The 20355-nt window shown below is 35.1% G+C and overlaps 2 protein-coding genes across 5 annotated transcripts in view; both read left to right on the forward strand.

Annotated features, from left to right (window-relative positions):
* LOC133868363 (homeobox-leucine zipper protein ATHB-14-like) overlaps nt 1-1642 on the forward strand; it is an 8036-nt gene extending 6394 nt beyond the window's left edge. For all 4 annotated transcript variants that reach the window (XM_062305247.1, XM_062305246.1, XM_062305245.1 and 1 more), the window contains 4 exons: nt 20-345; nt 509-620; nt 852-1001; nt 1292-1642. In XM_062305247.1, coding sequence (XP_062161231.1) covers nt 20-345; nt 509-620; nt 852-1001; nt 1292-1438 — 735 coding nt within the window. In that variant the 3' untranslated portion in view covers nt 1439-1642. The remainder of the gene's footprint in view (nt 1-19; nt 346-508; nt 621-851; nt 1002-1291) is intronic.
* Nucleotides 1643-9639: 7997 nt separating this feature from the next.
* LOC133868923 (kxDL motif-containing protein LO9-177) lies at nt 9640-20273 on the forward strand. The gene is made up of 3 exons (XM_062305920.1): nt 9640-9826; nt 11134-11286; nt 19995-20273. Exons 1-3 carry the CDS (start codon nt 9711-9713, stop codon nt 20095-20097), a joined length of 372 nt encoding a protein of 123 aa, XP_062161904.1. The 5' UTR covers nt 9640-9710; the 3' UTR covers nt 20098-20273.
* The last annotated feature ends 82 nt before the right edge of the window (nt 20274-20355 follow it).

Below are 20355 nucleotides of genomic sequence, written 5' to 3' on the forward strand. Positions count from 1 at the left end.
CAGAAAGCATGTTTTGCAGGATGGGCCAGCTGCAACCCGGACATTGGATTTGGCCTCTACACTTGAAGTAGGAGCTGGTGGTGCCCGTCCAGATGGTGAAGCTGATCTAAACGGTTACAACCTTAGATCAGTCCTGACTATTGCTTTCCAATTTACTTTTGAGAACCACTTGCGGGATAATGTGGCTGCCATGGCTCGCCAGTATGTGCGTAGTGTTGTAGGGTCTGTTCAGAGGGTTGCCATGGCTATTTCCCCCTCCCGCCTTAGCTCCCATATGGGGCCCAAATCCCTTCCTGGTTCACCTGAGGCTCTTACTTTGGCACGCTGGATTTGTCGGAGCTACAGGTTGACATCTAAGTTTCGTTCAAATTTTGTATCTTTTATTGCTGATCAGTTCTTTTTAGTTGCATTTTCATTGAAGGGTTGTTAAAATAACCTTCCATCATGAAAGATTTGGTAATCAAGTATGCTCAAATGTCCGTGCTTATTTCTCTATGACATGTGTCAGGATCCACACTGGGGGAGAGCTCTTTCGGGTTGACTCTCAAGCTGGCGATGCTATCTTAAAGCAACTCTGGCACCATTCTGATGCAATTCTATGCTGTTCGGTGAAAACAAATGTAATATTTTTTTTCTGCTTCTTCAGCTGTTCTGTAGTTCTAAATTTCCTCTATTCAATACATCTTAGAGAAATATGCCTTAGATTTTACCAAATGAATCAAGGTGAAGTAGAAAACATCTTCTTTTACAATTTCTGTTCTTTTGCCTAATCGATTAAACAAAGTTTGCGAAGGTCCTAGTCATGTGTGTGTGAAAGGAAGGTAATCCAATTGCCATAAATGTGATTGCAGGCATCTCCTGTGTTCACCTTTGCAAACCAGGCTGGACTTGACATGCTTGAAACAACTCTTGTGGCCCTTCAAGACATAATGCTTGACAAGATTCTTGATGAAGCCGGCCGGAAGATTCTCTGTTCTGAGTTCTCCAAGATCATGCAGCAGGTAATACTGCCTTGAGCTTACAATTAGAGTGGGATAACCTGTGATTATACTTTTCTTAGGCCGATGAAAAAAAATATACTATACTGAAATGCATTTGAAAGTATTAAAACATTAAATATATTGCAAAATAATAGTCTTTACTAACAACCAATACCCTCATTCAATTTGTTCAGTATCCAAAACATTATCTTTCCAATGTCATTGGTTTTATAGTTGCCACACAACTCTGTTCTTTTGGCATTCAATGAGAACTGGTCAAAAGCCATCTAATGTGGTTCTTCAAATAGCAGGGATTTGCATATCTACCAGCAGGAATATGCGTTTCCAGCATGGGCAGGCCGGTGTCTTATGAGCAGGCAGTCGCATGGAAAGTTCTCAACGACGATGATTCGAACCACTGCCTGGCCTTCATGTTTATAAACTGGTCTTTTGTGTGATGTTAGAAGTAAGCACCCAGAGACTCAAAAGCACTCTAGCTATTTATTAAGTTATGTATTTTGGCAAGTAGAACTTAAAAGACATTATGACATATGAATGTAGTCGTGGCAGGATCTCATTTAAACATACCTATATGTATGTATGTATGTGTTAAGGCTGTATGTTTGCTTAATTAATGGGTTCAGTTCGGCTGTCAAATCTCATTCTTATCCAAAAGTCTTTGAATTTAGTTGAAGCTTTCACCAGAATAGATACTGTTGGGAGTGTAGGTAGCAGCAATGGGGGCCGCCTCCTAGTTTGGTCACTTGGCACATTCCATTTTCTATGTTGCTGTTTACTAATTTGGTATGAGTACCAATTGTGTCATGATAAGCAGGCCACAGATATAGAAAGATGGAAATATTCCTAGTAGGTAGTCATGGACAATGGTATTTTTGTTTGCTTGTGAAGGGAGTGGTGTTCTGTAGTCAAATTTGTTTGCAAGAGTGGGTTATTTATTCTCTTCCTTAGTCATGCAGAGGTTTGGTTGCATAAAAGTCAAATTTGTGAGTAATCATGTCTAATTATTACTCTTTGTGTAACATCAACCATCTTCTTACACCTACACCCGAAGACAAACCCGACAAACCCGAACATGTCGAATTCAACCGGACCCGGATAATTATTGGCTTTGTTTGACAATGCTTTTTGAAAAGAAAGAAAAAAAAAAATTTGCTTATAAAAGTTAGTATTAACATGCTCTAGACACAAAATACCTAAAATTATGTCTACTTTTATGTCATATCAAATCCTTTCTTTTTTCTTTTCTTTTTTTTTTTGACTAAAAAGCAGAAAGAATACTCTAAAATGTCTAATCAAACAAACCCAATTTGTGAGCAGTTTTCCTCTGTTAGATGCAAGGTTTGGTTGCATAAAGACAACTCATAGGGAATGAAAATCCTTTCTCTCTACACATTTATAGTTCAGGATTTTTTTTTTTTTTTTTTTTTTTTTAATAATGGACAAGGGTTACAAAGGGATCCTCATCAGTTCAAACTTTCGATAACCAAATGAACCAACCATTCCCTTTTAACGGCTATGGTCTGATCCTTTTTAGTGCTACATTCTTTGTTATGACTTTCAATGTTATTAAATTATTACTTATTTAAAAATTTAGACAAATAATAAATGATAAATTTAATTATTTAATCAATACTTTTAATTTTAATAAATGAGTCCTAGCAAGTAGGATAATATTCAACTGAAATATAAAGTCCAGTTCGAACTTAAGAGCTTTGCTCAGTCTTATTACTATAGTTGCAGCTACTCACCAAGCATCAACGTCTTTCTCTTGTCCTTCCATCCTAATCTTTTAGAAACTAATAATTGGATCTGTAAACTCACTTGAATGAAAGATGTAAGTCTTACGGATTTAATAATTAATTTTTAAAAAAGTTATATAAATAAATAAATAAATAAAAAAAATACAAATAACAGTTCTCAATCACATTACCCACTCCAACGGCCCCTTTAATGGCATTAGAGTTAAAAAGTTATTATGTCAGGTCAATTCATTCTTAATTTTTTATTTAATGCTTTTCTTTTGTACTGTTTGAACTACACTGTGGTATGGTCTTGACTCCAGCTATTTTTATAGTTTTTTTTTTCTTTAAATTACTATTTGAGTTTGTTTCTTCATATATATATATATATGAAAATTGAAATAAGAGTGCAGCTTTTACAGGGTGAAATTAATTAAAGTACTGTAGAAACAGCATTAACTTTAATCACTACAGTCTACAGAGCCTCCCTACCTACCTCCCCCAAACAGCAGGCCTAAATTTATGATAAGGATGAAGCACACCATTATATATTTCTTCCCCTTCTTCTTTTGTGAAAGCTTGAATCCTCTAGCTGGGATTCGATTTGAGTGCCATGCTGCTATTTAATTTTTATTAACAAATTAACCTCTTTATTTATAGTAATACTAATCTCTTTCTCGGTGTTCGTCCCGTATTTATTAAATCACTATTTATTCCAAGCGTTTAAGTCGATAATAATGAGTAAATTTACTAACTGAGGCCCTGCATGAACATATAATATTTAATTGCCTCAAAAGCTAAAATTGATAAGAAATAATAAATTTAATTATTTAATTAATATTCTAACAGAATTTATATTAATCAAATTTTTGGGTATCAAAATTATTTTTATTGCTACGTAATTTCAATTATATAACGGTCCGAACAGAAAACTACTAAATAGCATTATTAAGATAAATACATCAATAATTTGATAATTATATTATAATTTTTCTGAAGTTTGATAATTTTGGCTTGTTATGGACCTACGTGTGAGTTTTTTCGTCTCACTAGCTTGTCGGATAATAAGATTCATGCATTTGATTTGCTGAGTAGTCAAAATCCAGAAGGTCAAAATTTGACCGATTCCAGCTTTAAGTATCTCAGGGGAAATTATATTCATCTCCCTCAACATTTAGTGCAATGTCTTAAATTTTTAAATTTGGTTAATATATCCTCTTGATTTATTATTGGGTTGTAATGTTTGTCTTTTGTCTTTTGCTTGCAAAAAGACAAAACTATCCACAATTTTTAATTTTTTTTTAATTTCTTTTATTATTTTTGTAGGAATATTTTCTCTGTTTGGAAGTAAATGGAGATATTGGTACATTAATCAAATTGAAATACTAAGGGTGCATTTAACATTGCAATTTAGATCTGTTTCCTTCCCTTCTTCATTTTTCTCATTACGGACGATTTATGAGATGAAGGTTAGTCGCATGTGAAGGATTATCTCTCACGACCGGTTTAAATAATTTTTCTAAGATATTTGACTACCATTGTCTTAGATTTAGTATGCTCGAAGCAGATCTGCTCTTTAATTTTTTTTTATACATAGGTTAGCGGAAGATGAAAGTCATAAATATCACTGAATTTTGTTTGTATATATGATTTTGTAATCTCATAGCATGTGGTTATGATTTTGCAGAACTTTATGTTTTGTGATGTAAGAGCTTCATGTTTGTGATCTTTGATCAATAAAAAAATTAGATATTTCGTTAAAAAATAAAAAAATTACAGAAAAATATTGATTTTAGACCAAATTGTTAAAAAAAAAAAAAAAAAAAAAACGTATCGTTTGATTGTGAGTTTTTAAAAAATTATGATTCAAAAAATTATAAAAAATGTGTTTTTAAATCACTGGTAATAAGGTACGTTTTTAAAAAAACGCATGATTTTTAAATGGCAAATTGTAATTTATTAAATGTTTAACTGTGTTGCTAAAAATTATATTTTTAAGTAACACTTTTTTTTTTAAAAAAAAAAAAACTTTTAAAAATCATAATTTCAAACCGACCTTAAAAAGACAGTACAAATGGAATGATGGATTGGGGGTGATAAAATATATAGTTTCTCCTTTATGATATCTTATTTTAGAAGCCAAAACCGAAAGAAATGAGATTAAATACGAAAATTACAAGAGTTATTTTTAAACTTTTTAATAAGAAGAATACTGGTGATGGTGACATGGTGTCCATTAATTTTCCTTAAAGTTGGGGAGTGGACCCCAGATTGAAACGGGGACCACTTGAGGAGAATCGTTAATTCTGTTGGACACAGATTTGAGTAGGGTCCATAAGAATCTGGCAGGCAGGGACATCCACATGTCCACGTACGCCTACAAAAAATAGTCAAGCGAAAATATGACACATCTTCACCGTTCAACTACCACAGCCACGTCACTGTTCTCCACCCCTCCTACATACTACATACTGCTTCAAAAGGCGTGCCCACACCCCATTACTCTCTCTCCCTCTGCTCAATGCTGCTATATCTGATACCGTAGGATTTTTTCTCTCTTTTTTTTTTTTAAAAAAATTTTATTTATTTATTTATTTATTTTTAATTTTGAAACTCTATAAGCTAATTTCCTATTAAATTCATAATGAAATCAAATTTAATTATTACTACATTCTTAGCAATTTTTAATTATCCGATCCTTGAAAATAATTGTGTTTAAAGTTGTTTGTTAATATTTTTATTTTTACTAAAACAGAAAAATTAAACCCAAAAATCTTTATGGTGCCCTTTGATAAATAAGAGATGATTGTAAGCTTACTCCTTTGACAGGGGGCGGTCACAAGCCACAAAGAGGCTCACGACTGCCCCGATGAAAGGATGGTTAGACGACGACCGAGCCACCCATGACCACTATGATCGACGCCTATTTGATGTAAAGGATAACGAAAGTCTTGAATTTAAAATAGGTCTCAAATATATCAATTAAACCTTTAGAATTAAATTAATTTTTTTTTTTTAAAAAAAAAGACAGCAATGTGGAGGGGTATTATTGTCAAGTTGAGAGCACAAACTGCATGGATGAGAGAGGCAACTTTAGGAGTCCAACCCAAGCACCCACCGTGAAGAAAAAGTAAGCACATTTTTAGCGCGAAAGCCCCTGCGCTTTCTGACCAATCAGAGCACGGTACAATCTTTTCTTGGCGGTGTGAGAGAACGGTGGGGTCCGCGCGTGCGCCACTACATCACCCACACATACGCCACCCAATGTAAACAAAAACAAAAAAAAAAAAAAAACAAAAAATATCTCTCTTCACACCCATGCCCACATGCCCATGATCATCCTCACCATCATCATCATGACTCATGGGCATTGGGCATCCACCATCGCGGGACCCACCGGAGAGCGTAGGCCAATGGTGATAGCCGATAGGGGATAGGGATAGGGGGACCTAGGGGTTTTTTTTTTTTTTTGTTTCCCTTTTCAGTGTTTGAAAAACGAGGCGTTTTAAAGGTGAGTGCGAAAGGCAACTGTGTTTTCGAGCCTCGAGCTCTTTTTTCTCCTTCCATGGCTACTTATTAAATAAATATTAATAAATAATCTCGCTTGCTCTCTCCGCGTGGAGGCTCTTCCCGTGCTGTCCGCTTTTGTCGACAGACAGTTGTACATTAAAGCTCGCAAAAAGCTCTTTTTTTTTCAATTTTTGTTTTTGATTTTGCAGATTATGAGAAGAAGGTGGGGAGAGTGCTTTTGGGTCCTTTTTCATGGCACTGTAACTGGTGGTTTTCTTTCCTAAGACAAAAACCAATAAAAAGACATTAAAGTGGAAAGATCTCCAGCTTTACAAAGCCCAAGGAAAGTGTGATCAGGGCTGGGCCGTAGATCTTTTTGTTTAAAGATCTAGACTATTTAGTAGACTATCATGGCTCTGGGATTCTGGGACTTTAATTTTAGGGTGGCTTTGGTTGACTGGGGGAGATTTAATTTTAGGGTTTTGTTTCTGTTGAAGGGTAATGATGACGGATGGCCGATGGGGATGATGAGGAATGGGAAGTTGGGGGATTTTTTAGTCTGCATGGAAGTCTGGTTATGGGAAATTTTTAGGAGTTTCTTTTTAGGGTTTTGGGTTGGACAAGAGAGACAAACTACCATGTTTGAATTTTTGGTTTACTTGCAGTGTCTGTTTTTTCTGCATGTGTACAGGGATCCTCACGAAGAAACTGTGTAGATTAAAATGTAATAGTATTATTCATTAAAAAAAAAAAAAAAGTACTAGAGGCTATGCTCATTTGATAATGCTCTTTTGAAAGATCGAAAAAAATTATTACTATTTTTTTTATTTACAAAAAAAAGAGAAGAGAAAACTAATTTTTCTTTTTTTTAAAAAAAATTAATCTAAAAAGTGTTGCCAAACATATTTTAGGTGAGTATATTTTATTTTTGGTTTTAATTTTTTTTTTTGATTTGACATAAAGATCAAAATAGTTTTCAATTTTTGTGTTTTGAGTTATTTGTTAATTAACTCCCCTTGGCTAACCTTGGTTTTTATTTTTATTTTTTTAGTTTTAGTTTTATTTTTTGAATTTTTTATTTTATTAAGTTTTTCATCTTTGGGAAACAGTAACAATTTTTTGTAGTTTGAGGGAATATTGTCTAAATTGAAAGTTTCGGGAGGGCATTGTCAATTAGTGGTAGTTTAAGGAGATATGTAGACTTTATCCTAAAACAAAAAAAGATAATAAGAAAATTTTAAGGAAAAAGTCCACGTATCCCTTAAACTATCAGACAATTTGTAATGTCCGCCGACCTTTTAATTGAAACAATGCATTCTGAAACTACCAAAAAATTGCTATGTTCCAAAACTGACAAAAATACCCTTATAAACATTTTAGAAAAAATGAAAATAAAATAAATAAAATTATATGAATATTTGTCTTTTTGAGAATTTTTTGGGGGCATTTTTGCCCTTTTGTGGTACAAAATGGATACATTACAATTTTATGAAAGTTTGGAAGGACTTTACTTCAATTAAAAGTTTGAAAGACATTGCATATTGCTTGGTTGTTAGAGAAAATGTGTACTTTTTTCAAATTTTAACAAACAAAGCCAATACTTTTAGTCGATTATTCCTACAAAATTTTATGCACACTTTTCGAGATGTCACCGATCAATAGAATATCGAAATAACCGTTACTTTTGTTATAATATATATTTTATATTACGTTCGTGTATTTTTTTATAATAATATTTATCATTTAGGTTTGATTTTCTTGTAGGGTTTATTCCAATTATGTTAGAATATTTATATTTTCTAAATAGTGAATAAACAAGATGTAACCCATACGTCTTTCTTCATTTTTACTTAGGCTCTCTTTTTCTTGCTCTTTCACATAATATTATTTTTTATTTTATATTTATTTCTACAACTTTAAATAATAATTAGCAATTGCAATTTCCACCCATTGTGAATCCAAATAACTTACTTATCGATAAAAAAAAAAAAAAAAGGAAATAAAATACCCAGAAGAAAAGAAAAATGAGATAAAAATAAATAAACCTGAAGAAAAATCAGTCTTCGACATTTGAAAGAACTTTTAATTTCTCTCACATGTATGAAATAAATAATTTTATTCATCGCATATTTTATATCATTGGACCAATAATTATAATTTCTTAATTTCTAATTTATATATGAAAGTATACAATAAAAATTTACGTTTTCAGTCAAACTCAATTTTCATTACTATTGGGTGGCAAACTCTTTTGCTTGTTTCAACAATTTTCCCAACATGAATCAAATTAATAAAGGATTAGATATAAGGGACATTATTAACCCCCCCCCCCCCCGCCCCGAACTTATAATTAGATTGGTCGATGGGTCATCTACGATACAAAAAGAATGGCCACCGAAATGGCACTGGCCAAATTTTTGTTACTAATGTGCGCTTGATTCCCACAAATGCCCCAAACTACAAAAGTAGTTTTGTTCGCACGGTCAGATTAATCGACGAGTCATCTACGATACAAAAAGAATGGCTGCCGAAATGGCATTGGCCGAGAGCCAACAGGGAGCCTCCAATGATTAAGTTAGTAGAGTATTTGTAAGGAAAAAAATAGAATAGAAAGAGTTTTGGGCCAAAAGAACTCTAGATCTCATTTATATTAAACTTTTTGTTTAACTGTCATTTGGTGGGCTTGTGATTATCGATGCTCTTAAGCATTTTACCATTTCTAACTATTAGACCTCTGTTTGGGTGTCTATTGGACTCAAGGCTTTAGGCCTATGACTCATTTTTTTTAAAAAAAAAAAAAAAAAAATCAATCTTTAATTGAATAAAAATCAATCACCTAGGGCACAAAATCTCCCTAGAAAAAGTAGAAATAATACCACAAATATAATTTAAAATTTCTTAAATCCAAACTCTATCTACCATATTGTGTTCTGGAAGTTTTGTTTTCTTAATAAATTTATTATTCTTTCATCAAAGTAAATGTGAACTTTTGCTATCGTGTTCATTTAATAGTTTAATTTGATATTCTCAATGTTAAAATATTAATTAAATAATTAAATAAATAATTTTTTAAATTTGAATCTTGGCTCTACAGTTTATTCTTTATTTCAGTTAAATATTTTGTGTTCGGTCTTATTTATTAAGGAAATTGAACTCACACGTAAAATGAATGTTAAAATACTAATTAAATGATTAATTTTACTATTCACTATTAGTTTAGGGTCTGTTTGGGTTTGCGAAATAAAAAAATATATTTTGAAATCAGTGTATCAAATACACTTTCAAGGATTAAAAAAAAAAGTTATTTTGAAAAAAATTCAAGATGTATAATTCTTTTATTACGGGAGTTATAATTCGAAAATCAGCCAACAACGGTCCAAATATGAAGCCCAGATCCATGGCCCAAAGCTCCATTTCATCAGCGTCTCTCTCTGAGTCTGAGAGAGATCATTAGGAGGAGATGGAGCAGACGGAGAAAGAGTCGATAAGAGCGGCTTCGGGGGAGGTTTCTCGTGAATTCAAAACCCTTATCAACGCTGAGGATTTGGACTCCCTCAACCAATTGCAGCACCTTATGTACATTTCTCTCTCTATTGATTACAATATGTTTGTTGAATTGAGCTCCAAACATGATCAAAATTGGATACTTTTGTTAGTGCTTTAATAATGGCACTTTCCAATTTATACAGTTTTTTTTAATGAATATGGGAAAGAATTGTACGTAGGAGGAGATTTTGTTGTTTATAGTCTAACTTGGTTGTGATTGTGATTAATTCTAGAGAATTATGTTGGAAACCAAGAACCCATCATCATAAAATACCAAACTTTACAAAGATCCACGAACCCTGCTCCTTTAAAAAAGAAATCTCAATTCAATCTAAATATGAATTTGGATATAGGTCCTACTGTATTGGGTTCTTACTTTGTTGAGGAAGGAAAACCAATTTGCATTTATAGCTAGAAAAGACTATGTTAATGATGAGGAAGAGGAAGTGAATGTTAAATCCAATGAGAAAAATTATGAAATCACCGATTCATCTTTACTTGAATTTCTGAAAGTGAGTTAAGCTTCCATTTAATGAGCTATACTACCTGCACAGACGCTTAAAATGTTTGGGCATAAAGGAAGAAATTTGGGCAAACTGTATGGTTTAGCCATGTTTCTCTTTAGCCTAAAATCTGAAACATTTGTAGCTTAGACAGTTATGTCAGCTAGGCACATACTAGAACCTAAAGCATGGTCTATCTAACAGAAAGAGCAAGAAACTGAAGTTCCAAAATAGACTTCACAATAATGCATCAGTACATTGATGATGATGTGTGGAAAATGATAGAAGGGTGCTTAGTTTGGGTAACAATGCTCTAGGATTTACGGGCCTATATGAGGTACTTAGGTCGAATTAAGGCCAAGTTAGGTTGAGTATGAGGTACGTCAAAGGATATGCTAAGATCATAGAGAGTCTTATAATTAAGAATCTATACATGATTAGCTTGTTCTTCATATAAGTCAAAACTGATGATGAACCTAAATGGCCAAATCTTAGGCCAATAATACAACCTTTAGTTTGTTTTGAAGCTATTAGTTTTAGTAATTAACATTTGACCATAATTTGATTCTAAAATTATGCTTTCACCATCCTATGTTAAGGATTCCCTCTCTTTTGGAGGGGCACTCATTTGTATGCTTTATGTGTACTCAAGTTATAACCCTTTTTGGTGCCATTTAATAACACTTCTACATTATATGTTTACGTATGTATATATATATAAATCCCACATTGAGGGTTAAGCTAGAAATAGGTTGTTACTTAGGATGGCACTTGGCACCCGGCACCTGGTAACCATTTTATGCTGATTTTATCTTTTGGTGCCCCAAATTGCAGATTGGGAAGATTGCAGGACAGCAATGCAGTGCTGTCGCATTTCAATGAGTATTCAGAGCATTGCTTTGCTGAGGTTTCTGGGGACTTATCTAGAAATACACGTCTTTTGAGGTCTATGAAGTCAGATCTTGATTACATATTTCAGAAACTAAGGTATGGCTAGTACTTATTTTTTGTTTCATGCTGATTGTCTAAACTTAATGGGTACTTTTTGAGACATGCCAATTATCCTGTTGCCTACAGTTTCTCTGGAGATTGTTCAAGTAAACTCTTTAGATGTATAAGACACATTAATGCTGCATTTAGGATACATTATTATGAGGATCTTTGAACATAATCGTATATGGAAAAATAGGAGTCAAAACATGTGTATTGAAGTGTTTTGGAGTTGGGTATCGTGAAATTGATAATAATAGGCACATCACCCAATCCTGCAACACTTGGAGTAATCCTTTGTGATTGTAATGCCATCAAGTAGATGGCCACATACATATATGTTTCTTGTGTAAATGCCTGATGCATTTCATTTTGGAGGCTGACCGACATTCAGACTGATACCTATATCCATAACTATTAATATTCGAATACCCCTCAAGGCTAGTGATTTTGCATTTACCCTTCAAACATCCAACAAGAGAGTGCAGACTCTTGTTGTTTAATATTATATTACTTGAAATGCCCTAATTCTGCACTCATAGCTTAAATGTTTTTCCCCCTTAAGTAATTTAATAGCTTCTGGTGTTTTAAAACTGGACTCTTAATAACCGGAAAAGTTAGAGGTTCAAGGGTCAAAAATCTGACTGGAGGGCCAACCAGCGCTGGTGCAATGTCATATATGCAAATAAAAAACTATTTTCATATTCTTATAGATAGAACTAATATTAGAAGAAGCTTTGTTCTCATGGTAAGAGTGTTAGTGAAATGATTATAAAGCTTGAATTTATATGGTAGCATTTACAGATTTTATGTTTTTGTGTTGATTTATGTGAAAGAAAACTATGCATATATTATTTTTAGTGCAAAATCTTACAAAAAAGCTGATGGCCTAATGGTGAACACTCCATTTCTTGATTGGAGTTCGAATTTTGCAATTGTTAAGCTAAAAAATATTTTCAAATAAACTCATGGCAATGAATTTCGTGGGTTAAACCATTTTAAATGTATGGATTGCAAAATCATTAAGAAAAAGAGCAGTTGGTCTATACTCTATTGGTGAGTAGTTTGTGGGGTTCAACATCCACACCCAGCTACTTTAAGAAAATCACAACTTAGGCTGGATTACAAATCCCAAAATAGCTGATTTTATTTTAATTACAAATCTCAAAATATACTGGATGGGCCAATGGGTCAAATACGTCCAATGCGGGTATTTAACCTACTTAATTTAGAGGTGCAATATGGATGGGAAAGAGACCCATCCATAGTTTGACCGGTCCAACCTCTCGGTCTGGTTTAGGTTTTAAAACATTGATAGCAACCTTAAAAAAACGCAACATCATGTTGTATGGAAGCTGTGAGTACTCATACATAACTTTTTTGATAAGTAATGTCAATTCATTAATAAAGCGCAAAGGGGCGCAACTTTAATTTACTGGAAATATACAAGAGTGCCCCTAATAGGAACGAACAAAAAAAAAATTAAAAAAATCTGCATAAGTAAAAACATTCAAGCTATGCTGAGATGCCATCCAAATATACAATGTGTTGAGCAATCGCTTCCTTAATTTCACCATCGATGTCTCTACATCTTCAAAGTGCCGCGCATTACGCTCCGGCCAAATATACCACATTAAACACAAAGGAACTAACCGCCAAACTTCCTTTGCTGGACCATACCCAAACAATGCACTCCAACTAGTCAACAACTCCAGCACCATTCGTGGCATAACCCACTCTACCCCAAATAAAGTAAGAATGTAACTCCATAGATTTCGGGCAACTTCGCAATGAAGTAACAAATGTTCTATTGACTCCCCACTCTTTTTATACATACAACACCACTCTATCACCACGACATTCCGCTTTCGAAAATTGTCATGCGTCAAAATTTTACCGAAAGCTGCTGTCTATACAAAGAAAGCCACCATTGTCGGAGCCTTAACATGCCAGATACTCTTCCACGGAAATGAAGGGCCATCTTTCCTATTTAACACTTCATAATAGGACTTCACTTCAAATAAACCCCTTTTGGAGAGATTCCAAATCAACCTGTCATCCTCTTTATGCCGAACCGAAATAAAATGAAGCCGAGTGAAGAAAGAAACTAATACATAACTAAGGCTTGATGGTTTAGTTGCATAGAAACTTGTGGTTTATGTAAACATCAAACATTAGGTTTTAAGAACAAATTGTATCATCTAAAGAATGCATAATTGGCGAGCTCTCATGCCCTTTGAAATTAGTACTATGCATTGCACTTCATAGAATGTGCTTTTGTATATGTTTTGAATGAGGGGGACAGTTTTGGTGGGAGATTGAGGAGAATATTATGATTCTTTGAGAGTGAGACCATTTTATCGTAAAATCAAGGGCTTCCAAAATTATTTGCCGAGATTTTAAAAAGAAGTTAAGGGAAAACAAATCCTATTCTCATTATGAAGAAAGATGACATTTTTTGCACTTTTAAGCAAGTGTACTATAGTGGCTGATTTTCTCCCACTAGCTATATTAAAAAAGAAAAACACATTCCTCTTTATTCTTTTTTCCTTTTGGGTTTAGTTGCAATATGTTATTCATCTCTATTAAATGGATAATTCACACTGATCAAATTGATAGTGGTAGTAGTATGCTCCTTTTCTTTAGGGTGGGAAGGGGGATTGACTAATGTTTTAAAGTCTCACAAAGGCCATTTTGGGAACAAATGTTCCTTTTAAAGACAATAGATTAGTATAGGTCTAATAATCAATTGATTGGGACTGACTTCAATTAAGAACAATCGTTACTAGTGGCTTATTGCAATCCTCCTCGTGCTTGCTTATTATTTGTCTCTCTTCCCCATTCTTATAGGTGTGCTAATAGGCTTGAAAAACTTCAGAGGGATTTTTAATGGGTTGGAATTGGTAATGAGTTTAAGTTCCATTTAGTTAAATGATCGAGAATTTGTACTCCAATGAACAATGAATCGGGTAGTTTGGGGGGGGAAGGGGGGGGGGGAGAGAGAGGGGTAAAAAACCTGATTCAGTTTAATCGAGTTCTTGTGGAAAATGGTTATGACTTTACGCTACAGAGAGGGAAGCTTTATGAAGATCGGTGGTGGAAACTAAATAAGATAGTTTGAGGGGATGTTGGTGTTCCAAGGAGGTAGTGGGGCCCTTCGGAGTGGGAGTGTGAAAATATATAAGGAGGGAGTGGGGAGTTTTCTCAAGATTTGTTAGATATGTGGTGGGCGATGGATCTAAGGTCAGGTTTGTGGTGTGGGGAACAACCCCTAAAGATTTCTTTTGCGGACTTGTTTGGTATTGCAGGTTGTAAGGATGGGTGGCAGATCATATGCAGTTCCAAAAAACCCATTACAACAAACTCACCACACTAGCCTCCAAACCAATAGAAAAACCCATACAACAAACAGAAGCCAGAAAGACCTCAAATCAAACAAGAAAAATCAATATCCCATTTGTTACACAACTCAAAATTTAAAGGGGACTTTCCAAATTTTCCGTTACCTCTAATACGAGTTTTAACAACCCATGAGACATTCAACAACAATTTATCCTCAAAGATTTGGGGGCTGCCGTGTTTGATAGCATTTCGTAATCTCCATATATGATAGACAGCAGCACTCTAAGACAATTTGCAAACAGAAGCAGCCAAACTTTTACTTTTCCAATTCCTCAAACTAAAATCCATGATGTCATTGCACACAACCAAATGCAATACGGTATTTTCCCATAAGAGATCTCCTAACACGACTGCTGAAGCCACACTCAAAGAAAATATGATCTCTACTCTAAATACAATGATGGCAAAAAACACAATTGCTATCACCAATAAAACCCCAACATAACAACCGATCACCAGTAGAAAGACTATTTTAAAAGCAAGCCACATAAAGAAAGTTTGTCTAGGAATAGCAATGTGGAACCAAACAAGGTCACACCAGTCCACCAAAGGCTTCCTGGACCGAAAAGAATCCCATGTATCTCTAAAAGTATAGGACTCACCTTTAGAAGTTACCCAAATGGCTCGATCCTCTGCTTCTGGTTAATATAAACAAGATCAGATCTAGCATGCAGCCAAACCCACTCCCCTCTCTCCAAAACACTAGACAATTTGGCCTCAACACAGCTCCTAGCATCATAAACAACCCGGAAGCTAAACTTATCCAATAACACACCATCCGGATGCCATGAGTCAAGCCACATAAAAGTATTGCTACCATCCCCCACTCTAAATCTCAAAAACTGCTTTAGCTACAGAATGCAGCTTTAACATTTTCTTCCAACACCAAGAACCACCTTGAGGAATCTTCAAAGACCAAAAACACCTACCTTTCAGCAAGTTCTGCTTCACCTAAACCACCCAAATAGATCTTGATTTTGCAAATAATGCCCAAATTTGTCTTAAAACAGCAGCAATATTCCACTCCTCCAGCCTTCTCAACCCCAAACCACCCTCAGCTTTAGGCAAGCAAACATCCCCAAGCAACCTTAGCCCGAGCTATCCCATCAATCTTGCCATTCCACAAGAATCGATTAAGCATTTGCTCAATAACTTGGATAACCCTCTTAGGAAGGATAAAAATATTAGTTCAGTACACTTGCATCCCAATCAGAACAGACTTAATCAACTGAAGACGACCCGCAAAAGAAAGATGTTTAGAAACCCAAGAAGTAACTCGACCAGCAATTTTCCATTCAAACTCTATATTAACAGCAGATAATTTTTTAGAAATGAGAGGAACACCTAAATACCTCACATGCAACTTACCCTCCATATATAAACACTCTTTGATTTGAGTCTTTACACCATCAGGAATACCCGAGAGGAAAGGAGAACTTTTTTCAGGGTTGGGAATCAAACCTGAAATATCAGAGAAAGACTCCATAACCTCTTTAATACACTGGACAGACTTCAAATTCCCCACAACAAAAACCAACAAATCATCCGCAAACAAAGAGGAGATAAACCAATCTCAGCACAACTATGGTGGAAATCAAAACCAGAAGCAGCTTCATCCATAAGTTGAGAAAAGATCTCCATAGCAAGAACAAAAAGATAGGGAGAAAGCGGATCCCCTTGCCTCAGCCCACGTTTTCCCTCAAAGTACCCAACAAGAGTCCCATTCAGAGCAATAGAGAATTTGTGGGAAGTAATACACTTCCTAACCCAATCCAGAGAATTTGTGGGAAGTAATACACTTCCTAACCCAATCCACATACCTGATAGGAGAACCAATACACTTCAAACAATGAAGAATAAACCCCCAACTGACAGAATCATAAGCCTTCATTAAGTCAATTTTGACAGTACATCTAGGCTTCCCTTCTCCCCTATGATAATTCCGAGCCACCTCCTGAGCAAGCATGCGATTCTCAGCAATACTTCTACCCGGAATGAAAGCAGCTTGACTAGGGCTAATCAGATCACTCAGACCTGACAGTAACCTATTAGCCAAAATTTTTGTAATGCACTTATAAATGACATTACAACATGAAATAGGTCTATAATCCTCCATAGCTGAAGGGATTGCTTCTTAGGAACCAAAGAGATAATTGTTGCATTGACCACCTTTAGCAATTTCCCAGTAACAAAAAAAAGACTTCATAGCCTGCACAACATCATCCTCAACAATCGACCAAACAGCCTTAAAAAAATCAACAGGAAACCCATCAGGACCGAGAGACTTATTGCTTTTCATGGCAAAAAGAGTATTCCTAATCTCAAACTCTGAAACTTCTTTCTGCATTTGCACAATCCTATCAGCCGGCAACCTCCTCTTCACAAGCCTCTGGACCTGATCAACCTTCATTTCATCAGAAAACATGAGAATTTGAACCAAGAAGCCCCTTATAAAACTCCACAGCCACCTTCTTTATCTGATCAACACCTTCAGCTCTATTCCCATCATCATCCCACGAATGAGTAATCAAACTTTTATATTTTTTTACCTTAACCACTTTATGAAAGAAAGAGGTGTTCTGATCACCAAGCTGAAGCCATTGATTACAAGACTTCTGCTTAAAGAAAGCTTCTTCAGCTTTAGATATAGAAAGATACTCATGAAGACATTCTTTTTCCCTAATCAAACAAGCAGATTTGCCACCCTGCTTAATAACCTACCTCCCTTTGAGCTTGATCAAGCCTAAATTTAGCTCAAATAACTTTCTGACTAGTACCACCAAAAACCTCTACATTTTTATCTTTCAAGATCTTCTTGACAGCTTTCAACTTCTTATACAACCGAAACATAGGAATGCCCTCCACACTTGTACTCCAACCTTCTTACACTAAAGATAAAAAACCAGCTTTCTCAGCCCAAAAACCATAATAAGTGAAGGTTTAGGGCCAAAACTCTGAAATTCACCCACTACAACCACTGCCGGAGAGTGATCAGAAATCCCCCCATCTTGAAACACAACCTCAGTACTATCAAACTCCACAAGCCAAACTTCATTAACCATCATCCTGTCCAATTTGCGAGCCACAAAATGCCTCTCCTCCCTTTTATTAGTCCACATGAAAGAACAATCAGTATAAGGCAAATCCAAAATTTCCAGACTATGAATACAATCCACAAGGCTATTCCAAAATTTTGTAATTCTCCCTTCATAGCTGTTAAGGCTATTCCATCCCATTTTTCATCCATACTTTTAACCACACTGAAATCACCAGATAAAAAGTCGAAGGAGAATTACCAATTTGATTTCTAACAAGATGAAAATGTTGCCAAAGCTTCCTTCTCTCCAAACCATTATTCGAACCATAGACAAAAGAATGAAACCAGCTCAAATTCCCCTGAACAGACTTGACTGTACAATTAATGGCCTGAGCATGACTATTAACAACCTGCACCTCTAACAAATCTTTATTCTTACACACCCAAATCTTCCCAAGAGGGTGATTCCTATAATTATTAAGGATACCCCACCCTGGGACAATACTCTCTTTAATATTTTCAGCTTTTTCCCACCTAACCTGAGTCTCAACAATACAACAAAGAGACACCTTCAAACGCCTAACAAGCTTTCTAACCTTCTTTTGTTTAGATGGGTGACTCAAACCCCTTATATTCCAAACAATAAGCTTCATGAACTAATATGAGGTGTAGGTGAAAAACCCCTCTTAACACTATCCACCTTGACATGCTTCCCTGTATCAGGATTAGGATCAGCATTTATAACTAACACCTCCTTCCCCTTATTCACCATGAGATATTGTCCTATATCAGGTTGAGGATCAGCATTAACTACTACTACCTCCTTCCCCCTATCCACCAAGTGATGCTTTCCTGCTACAGGCTCAGAATCAGCATTCACTACTTTCATATCTTTCCCCTTATTCCGTCACTGCCTCCTTAGTCCCAGCTTGAGCCAACAAAACAAAAGAACTAACTTTCTTACTGTCATGCTGCATAGCACCAGACTTGAAAAATATACTATTACCAGCACCTTTATCTTTCCTTCCAACAACCTTCCAACCATCTTGATTTTTATCCTTCTTAATTACCACTTCTTCATCTTTTTTCACAACCTGTTTCGATTGCCACCTCTGAATTTCTTTCTTATCACAAGCATAACTCAAATGCCCAAAAACTTTACAATTAGTACATTTGTCAGGAACCCAAGGATATTCCACAGCTACAACAACTTGCTTTTCCTTATCAACATCCAACTCAATCTCCCTAGGGAACTCCGAATCAACATTCACCTCAACAAGAACTTTAGTAAAACCAAGGCGCATCTGCTCCTCAGTAACCAAATCAGCCAAGAGAGGTGTCCCATCTACGCTTGCAACATGACTTAAGCAATCAGTATTCCATAATTCAAAAGGAAGATGGAACAGCTTAATCCATATTGGAATAGCAGACATAGACAACTTTAAAAGCTGCATTCCAGTCAGTTTTATGTGGTTTATCAGACCTTTAAACCAACTATTGTATCAACAACTCTGGTTTTCTCGAACTGAACCTTGAAACCAAAGGAAACCGGCTGAAACCAATTGGTTTGGTTTTGTGGTTTCCTTAGTTCACTTGGTTTCATAAACACTCCTATTTCACGTGTGTGATATCAAGAAACCAAAATCAATGCCGTGAAAAGCTGGGTGTACCATCTTGTCTACACCATCTTGGTAAATATAAGAGAACTTTAAGCTTTTTGGTTATATGTTCATAGCTTCTCTTGGGTCTGGAAAAAAAAAAGGACCTTTTACATGTTCCAAACCTAAGAAAATTCCAAGTATATTGATGCGGAACTATTTTTAAATTTTAGGCGACGGGGTGCAATTTTTTGTTTGGCATATAATTTATTTTTTTCATCCAACCCAAATCTGTCTCAACAAGATGTTCTGGGTTCAGTTGACATATTTTCTGATGACTAATAAGTCTTTTCCAGCCCTCTTTATATTGCACTTCATTTGGACATATTTTGTCATCGTGAATCACCTTTTCTAGCTTCTTTTTTTTTTTTTTTTTAAAAAAAAGGTTCCTGTATATTCTTTTTTACTGCCTGAATGACCTGAACTTTTCTATTGACTTGTAGTTGATGGATTTTGCAACTTTACTTTTTGACTATGAAGCCACATTCGTAGATGTATTTCGTGATATTGATTGAAATTGTATTCTTTATTCAAATTACTATTTTCTTGTGGGAATCCAGATTTTGATGCAGTTTGGTGATTTTTAATTCTTCCTCTCTTATTAACAGAAGCATGAAATCGAGGATTTTGGCTACCTATCCAGATGCGTTTCCAGATGGTTCAACTGGAGAAGTACTTGACCGGAGACCAGACCTTGAAATTCCTCACTAACACTTGACATGCAGTGAAGGTCACTTTTTTTTTTTTTTTTTTTTTTTTTTTTTTTTGTTTTGTGATTGCAATATTATATATTTGAGGTTTGTCTTGTTCAGAACTAAACCCAGCACTGTGATCTATGAAAGAAGTGTATAGAGCCTAAATAAAAAAAAGATGGATATTTTTTATTAGGGCAGTAGCTCAAGCCATTCCTATACATCCCAAAAGGTTACTACATTGCATTTGGATCCTCTCCATTTCAAAAATGGAGAG

The sequence above is a fragment of the Alnus glutinosa genome, chromosome 5 (assembly GCF_958979055.1).
Source record: "Alnus glutinosa chromosome 5, dhAlnGlut1.1, whole genome shotgun sequence".
Classification (NCBI taxonomy): domain Eukaryota; kingdom Viridiplantae; phylum Streptophyta; class Magnoliopsida; order Fagales; family Betulaceae; genus Alnus; species Alnus glutinosa.

Excerpts from the sequence above, each read along its gene's own strand:
- LOC133868923 (XM_062305920.1), top strand. The coding sequence starts at position 9,711 with ATGGAGCAGACGGAGAAAGAGTCGATAAGAGCGGCTTCGGGGGAGGTT. Across the intron at positions 9,827-11,133 it reads AACCAATTGCAGCACCTTAT|ATTGGGAAGATTGCAGGACA; the intron begins GTACATTTCTCT and ends CCCAAATTGCAG. Across the intron at positions 11,287-19,994 it reads TACATATTTCAGAAACTAAG|AAGCATGAAATCGAGGATTT; the intron begins GTATGGCTAGTA and ends TCTTATTAACAG.